Source organism: Haliotis cracherodii, unplaced genomic scaffold (assembly GCF_022045235.1).
Source record: "Haliotis cracherodii isolate W230 unplaced genomic scaffold, xgHalCrac1.p SCAF_5, whole genome shotgun sequence".
NCBI lineage: Eukaryota > Metazoa > Mollusca > Gastropoda > Lepetellida > Haliotidae > Haliotis > Haliotis cracherodii.
This window is the reverse complement of record NW_027266308.1, coordinates 22483662-22491399: the sequence shown is the minus strand read 5'-3', so window position 1 is coordinate 22491399 and position 7738 is coordinate 22483662. Positions and strand designations below refer to the sequence as shown.

Here is a 7738-nt window from a genome sequence, read left to right as displayed (position 1 = left end):
AACAACTTGAGCAATGACCGATTTTAATTAGAACAGACATAGACGGATTATTAAGAAAGACGACAAAGGAAACAGGAATACCACACAGTAATTACATTTACGTCATCAGTGTAAGGAAGACACATAGGGTTAAAATGAAAAGTCAATATCTGGTATGTCCGCCTTTGGCAGCAACACAGGCCATGCAACGTCTTCTCATTGATCGAATAAGTCTGCGAATAGTGTTCTGGGGCATTCCACTCTTGACGCAGTGTATCTTCAAGTTCTCTCAGGTTCTGTACTTGCGGACGACGTGAGAGGCGTTGACCCAGGTAATGCCATAGATGTTCAATTGGCGATAGATTTGGTGACAGGGCTGGCCTAGAAGCAGAGGCACCTTATTGTCCGCTAGGTACTGTGTTGAAACACGTGCTGTGTTGTGCGCTCTTGCATTATCTTGCTGGAAGGTGTGCATATCCTGGTGCTGATGTTATTCCTGTAGTAAAGGCCATTAACTCTTCCACGACAAACATGGAGCTCTGTTCGATGGTTATGACTGATGCTACCCCACGCCATGACACTCCCCCCATCCCCGGAATGCTGACGGTCGACGCCACACTGGCAGTCGACCGTCAGCATTCCGTAAATGAAAACAGGACTCATCAGAGAACAGCACACCATGCCACTGCCGCAATCTCAAATGACGATGCCTTTTGGCCAAACGCAGACATTCATTTCGATGTCGATCAGTGAGTATGGGTCCAACATATGGACGTCGAGCACGTAGCCCTGCTGAGCGGAGACGTCGACGTACGGTGTCAGCGCTGATCAAACCCCGTCGGCCTTGTACGGTTGCTGCAGTCCTGTTAGCCGGAAGTGTACGATCACGAAGATGCCGACGAACAATATGGCGATCCTGACGTGGCGTAGTTACACGACGTTGACCCGGACGTGGTCGATATCTGGTGGTTCTTGTCTGCTGGTATCTGCTCAGTAGCCTGAGGACTGTTGAATGATGGCATTGAAACCATTGTGCAACGACTCTACTTGATGTCCCAACTTGAAGCATGCCCAAGACACGTTCACGTTCCTCTGCTGTTAATCTTTAGTTAGTCTTTTATAGCCCCATTCTGCATGCTTCCCGTGAAACAAAACACGTGTTCCATGATGTGCACGCAATTTGTTGCGTTTTGGCGATTTCGCTCACAAAAAAATTAGGAATGTGTTTTGACGAGCTGTTCTTCTTCATGCTTCGTCGCGAACGTCGCATATTACTCATTCACTTATATATTTTCATATGACTTAAGCCCGGATAAAAACATACACCCATTTTCATGGTGGTGCGTTTTCAATGCTGTTCAGTATATAATGTTATTCAAGAACCACATCAATGATATCACATAATTTACAAATTCGATCACTTATTGGCGTATTTTTCCATTTTCCTGTTTCAATTGGCAAGCAGTCGCAAGATGTTCGAAAGATGGGCACACATAAAGTCATGATTGCAACATCAAGAAGCTCACTCCACCACCACACATTCCCTTCACCCCAACCATAGTTATTACAAATATTCCCGACAGCATCAATCCGCGTTAAATCGTACTGATTAACAAGTTTCTATATAAACAAAACAAAGCTGTATTAATTAATATATGAAACGTTAACGATTGTTGTGGTCCAAAAGGCGCGTTTCCCGAACTAACGGGGTATCTTCCTCCACAGTCGGACACATCAACAAAGGACACTACATCTTCGTGTCGGTGATAGACCTGTCCTGGGGGATGGTGAGGCCTGGCTTTAAGTCGTTGTCGTTGATGCCAACAACAGTGGAGGTATCTGTGTCAACGCTGTGTCGGGATGTACACAGGAACACTCTGTAACACATGAATATGTTGTTTTTTAATATCACAGCTGTTTCCTTTACACGATGAGGCAAATGTGATCGCTAACCTTTTGCATGTATCCCAATTGATACATGGACTGATACAGTATGCGAGATGAAAGCCATACTCTTCTGTCTACTTTTGGTACCAAATATATTTCCACTACAAACGTCAATACAACATAGGTACCACCCATTTTTTAACTGTAAGTATACACAAATATTGAAAATAGACATGGAGACCATCAGATGTTTGGGATGACTACAGAAAGTCCCATACCCACAACTAGACTTTCACTCACACTATGATAACTGCAGACAACAGTTGGCATCCCGCGCAGGCGAAAAAGGCGAAGCCACGGAGTATCCTCACAGTGGCATTATACATCTCGTTGAAAACTGGTATCCCTATACCTTCTGAGATGATGTTCACCAGAACAATACCTGCAAACAGTGATCCTGAAAACAATGGTCAACAATGTACTGCATGCACCTGAAGGCAATCGCCTGCAGAATAAAGGAACAAATTTAAGATCAGCGTTTTGAAATGTTTCACCTCAATGATGTTGCTGTTACAGTCTCTTTCTTTTATAACTAATCGGTGCACATTGTTAAACAAATGAATATAGAAAGCATTTTGATTACTCGAATTTTATAGAAAAAGTTGCAGCATCCACACTTGTATATTAAGATTGTTATCCACTTGTATATATTGTACAGTTTAAGTTTCAGATTGCAGGGTTGCTGTTATAGATATTCCAAGCTGCATTGTGAACGTAATCACGATCAATATGGCCTCCACATGGAGGGTATAAAAATCAGGGTAACATACAGTTGCACCTTAATTAATACCTTGTGTTTCATCAGCTTAATTGTTAAATCTTATGTATTCCTTTCCATGCGAATGAATTACACTGCTGGACATGCATGGTTTGTATACAAGGAATTTTAATTTAAAAAAAAGAAAAGGTATCCAACATATTAGTGACCCAAATAATGCAATGTGTTTGTGACTTGTTACGAGTGATACGCTCGCCTTTTTGTGTTCACTTTGTTATCATCACTATTTGATACTGATTAATAAACACACGTGTATGATATAGTTGGACTCGTACAATGGACCCTGATGATTATGGAGAGGGCTTTGTTGGTTTTATTTAAATTCTTAACTAACAGGACATTTGTTAAATTGACAACTCTTAGAAATGTTGTAGAAAATGTGTTTGATAAAGATAGCTACTGACTAGTATTTACATCATTTGAGTTAAGCGGTGATTTATGATATAGACATAATCATTAAATGAATGAGTGAGTGAGTATGGTTCTACGCCGCTTTTAGCAATATTCCAGCAATATCACGGCGGGGGACTCTTTGTCTTTGTTATGTCATATGCATTTGAATGTTGGTAGCATGGGATCCTCTCTTGCTATGTTTACACCAGTTATATAATAACGTTGATGACAACACTTTTTTTAAAGAACAAATGAATGCCAGAAGAAGGATATCTTTTGATGATGAGCTTGGCCATCCACAACTACCTGCATACTCACCCTGCATTTCAGCAGGGGCCATTCTCGACATGATAGCCCGCAGTGACGGAAACAAAGGGCCTGCAATAGCATTGGGCAAAACAACTGCAACAAACAGCACTTTTTAAACAAAAGCAAAGTATAATTCATGTCAATATGTACCTTATGTTCTGAAAATATATTGAATGATATTTCATTGACAAGATATCCTTTTATCAAATCCTCCTCAGAAGTATTACCATGAACTTATGTTATTTACTGCGATGGTGACTTACAAGAGAAGAGCAAGACGTCAGTGTTGGCCAGGCCGTGTAGGACATAGGCTCCTGCCTGTATGATAGATGTTATGATACATATTCCTGGATCGGAGGTGCACAGATGGAGAAGTTTGATGACTGGAATCCCTAGAAATTGTCGTGTAAGGGACAATGCCATGTTGAAATAGCCGATGAGCTCTGGGCCCCAACAGAAAGGCAGGTTTAGTTGGAAAAGATATTCTACAAAATACACACCACTCTGACTGAAATATAATATAAAATATGATGCAAGTGAGAGCAAGAAAAGGCTTCTCTTTGGTCCAAAATCTTTTGAAAAGTAGAATCCAAAGACATTTTTCACTGCTTTCACTGGAGTTGGGTATTGGGATCTTCTATCTGAGTTGATAGTTTCTGGGAGAAGAACAACGACAAGGACGAGAGACAGAAGCATGAGTAAGGCAGTAGTCACAGAGGGGTAGAGATAGCCTAGGTTTTTGATGAAGTATCCAGTAATGACCTGAGAAGCTGCAGCAGCCAGGTAGGTGGTGAAATCTATCACAGCGATCCCTACTGTCCGTGAGTTCTTAGGTGGTGTGTTGTCAGCCGTGTAGGCATAACTAGCTAGAATCACACCATTGTATCCCCCTGAAAAACCTTGAAGTGCCTCACCAATGTACAGGTATCTCACATCTAGATTCCAGTAAATAACAACTGTCGTCAACCAAAACTTCACAACCACTCCAGCTAAAGGTACTATGAAAAGGACCCGTCGACCAAGAAAATCAGAATATGCCCCTAGGAACATGCAGCTGATTACTGCTCCGGAGCTTCCGATAACCGTCAGTATCGTTTGACAGTTCGAAGTATTTTCTTGAACCTTTTCCTGTAGCATATATCCTGGATCCGATTCATTGACGTAACACTGGGATGTTTGGTTAGGAGAGTTGACATGCCCTGTGCTGTTATTGAACTCCTCATTGGAGTACCTCTTGTATAGATATTGTGTTACCAGTGGATTGCGGATATTGACAGCCACTTGAAAAACAAGAAACACAACGTTAGCCTTGAGTAGATTTCCCACTTTAGACTTGTCTTTATCCCTGTCTTCAAGAGGCGGTGCAGACTCCATGTTCGTCCAGTGTCATGCAACCAGGAGATCTGGACGAATCTTCATTCATGTGTTCTAAACAAATGATGTGTAGCCTAATGCCGTGATAAATGCGCAGTGCATATTGTGAGGCTGATTAACTAGGTGTGTGTGACATGTGGACATGTGACACAATGTTGAGATAATCAGTTGCATTGTGGCAGAGTGTTCCAGTATCTAGTTGTGAACACTCTCGCTGTGTGGATATGTTAAATGGCAGATATTATGGATACTCAAACTACCTCTTGTGATCTTCAGCTAAATATATTTGTGCTAAAACATGGGAGGTTAACTTGTTGCTTTCATTATAATGAACTAATCTGTAATCTGTAGAACGATAAGCCGGAGTTCCTGCACCCTTGTTGGATTATTTGAGAGACGTCGCAAACTTCGTTGAATTTCATCCCAGACATTTTTGTCTCCAAGACTGGTACTTCAGATAGAGGGGTATCTTCAGAGTACATTTGTACATGGCATCAATTGACTGCAATTTTACTGTCTTCATAAGTTATATAAAGTACAAACTGTACTGTAAAGAGAGACGTTTCAGAATTGTTTTATTTTTGATCATCCATAAGTGATTATCCCCATATTTTTTACATATATTTTAAAGGAAAAATCTAATTTAAAAGAAAATATGTCACTAAATTTGCTGACGATACAGCACGATCGGCTGTTCTTCACCAGATCATGAAGTAGTTAAATTAACTCTAAATTTAAAATGTAAGCAAGCTGTGTAACAGGACGATACGCTGGTCAGTTAAATTCAACCCAGATAAAACCGAAACGGTTAAATCTTCAATAAAAGAGGAATCAGACCTTATTACCTTGTACTTTGATGAATGTAAAGTTAAGCATGTTCAAAGTCATAAACATTTGTGTATAACGTTTGCATCAAACGGAAAATGGTCCTGTCACGTAGATAATATTATTAGATCAACATCAAAAATGATAAATTCAATGAGACAATTAAAATTTATATTGAACAGAAATACATAAGATAAGGTATATACAATTTTCATAAGACCCCATTTCGAATATGCGTGTAATTGTGGGATGTGTGTAATGTAGAATTATCAACTTAGTTAGAAAATCTCCAACTAGAAGCTGCCAGAATAGTTACTGGGCTCCCAAATTATACTTCGCACAAACATTGGTATTGGGAAACGTTAAGAGAACGAATGAGGAAACGTAAGCTGTGTTTGTTCTACAAAATATAAAGTAATATTGCCCCAACTTATCTTAAAGACATTGTATCAAACATTGTAGGTTCAAATGTATCATATAATTTAATATAATATATAATATAATGTATATCATATAATATGAATTCAGACAATATTGTGATTCCATATACTAGATTAAAACACTCAACGTGTTCTTATATTCCATCAACTGTAAGTGTATGGACCACTATTCCTGCAGCAGGTAGCAATGTTACATCAACATTCCAATTCAAGTCTTACATATAAAAATAGCAAGGTATTGTACCTCCATATTTTTCCTATGGTGTTAGAAAGTTGAATATTTATCATACTCGATTAAGATACATGAAAAGACAGTTAAATTATGAGTTATACAGAATAGAGATTAATGTGATAATCCACGTGAAAACGCATTTAATTTTTTATTGGAGTGTCCATTGAATCTTCACCAAGAAAAATATATGTTATTAATAATTCGGTACATTTTACAGAATGTTAAATAAGATTTAAGTGTGATGTTAAACAAAAAACATATCAACATATCTTTTAGGCAGTGCAAAAGTCTCTCTTGTATATTTCTTTTATATCTATACACTCATCTTCTTTTCTGTTTTCCTTGTATATGATATACTGTACAAGCTTTTGTAAATACCACGGAGAGGGAGTTTTCACCAGATAAGTTGGATAACTTTGTTCCAAATCCATTTCAATCTGAATAAAATATGTTTAAACAAACAAACTAAATATGCCAATCTGCCGCTCTTCCAAGGATGAGGCCATGTTTAGGTTTTGTGAGCGAGTGCGTGAAATTGCGAGATTATGTCATCAACACACCACAGACAGCGCTAAATTGTGAACGTCTGTGACATTTGCAATTGGTTGCAAGCTGATACTGTGCGTTTTCAACATACCACAATGTCAAGCTTTTGGTTGTCCAAAGAGGAACAACTGAGGTGAAGGGACACCGCTATGAGGAAATCATAGTTTGTAATCCCAAATGCCTCTAAATATCCAGGAAAAGATATGACCGACAGGCTGCACAATACTGGCACTGGCTGGACATGAGCAACATTCACATTTGGGAGGCAAAAGGTAGATAAATTGTTTGTACTGTTGCTTTTCTGAAGAAAGCCAAGGAATGTTAAAACTTCTATTGTATCGATAATTTGAACATAATTTGTGATTATTTTGTAAATAGAGATTATTATGTGAGCATGTGTGTCATACTGATGTTCCAAATTGAATCTCAGAATTATTGTATTTGCCGATAGAGAGCTTTTTTTTGGGGGAAAAGAAAAGCTACAATGAGGTTTGCGCGAGGAGCGTTTGAGCAAAAGTACAATATTGCCCTTATTACGTTTTTGGAACATGTGACTGGTAATTATGTTTGGGTAAGGTAACATAAGTCCATTTCCACTACTGTTCTACTCACTTTTATGAAAGAATGATAAACCCGTTTGCCGTGGGTGCGTTCCTGTTTTGGTGGAGAAATGGATTCTGGTGTTTGAGGGAACAGTGTTCCTTTTGACCAACAATCTACTTTGTCCCTGACTTCACCTGGACGGGTGGTAGAATGGGCCTGGTTCTATCAATCGGCTGGTCATGTCAAGCCCTGTGTATGAAGTTTTTGATATGGTTTGACTCAATTCACTTAATTTTCAAATAGTCTTCTGTTCTTCAACTTTATGATACTTGCCAAGAGCGTATTCCCAGAAGGAGGTGGCTCAAGGACCAA

The 7738-nt window shown here is 39.1% G+C and overlaps 1 protein-coding gene across 2 annotated transcripts; it reads right to left on the bottom strand.

Moving 5' to 3' along the window:
- Positions 1 to 927: 927 nt before the first annotated feature.
- LOC139444242 (lysosomal proton-coupled steroid conjugate and bile acid symporter SLC46A3-like) lies at positions 928 to 4849 on the bottom strand. Of its 2 annotated transcripts, none has more exons than XM_071225164.1 (4): positions 3670 to 4849; positions 3416 to 3499; positions 2167 to 2323; positions 928 to 1856 (listed from the first exon to the last, which is right to left on the bottom strand). In XM_071225164.1, exons 1-4 carry the CDS (start codon positions 4778 to 4780, stop codon positions 1727 to 1729), a joined length of 1482 nt encoding a protein of 493 aa, XP_071081265.1. In that variant the 5' UTR covers positions 4781 to 4849; the 3' UTR covers positions 928 to 1726. The 2 variants fall into 2 exon arrangements, with proteins under 2 accessions (XP_071081265.1, XP_071081266.1); XM_071225165.1 differs by having other exon boundaries at positions 3416 to 3475.
- Positions 4850 to 7738: the final 2889 nt, after the last annotated feature.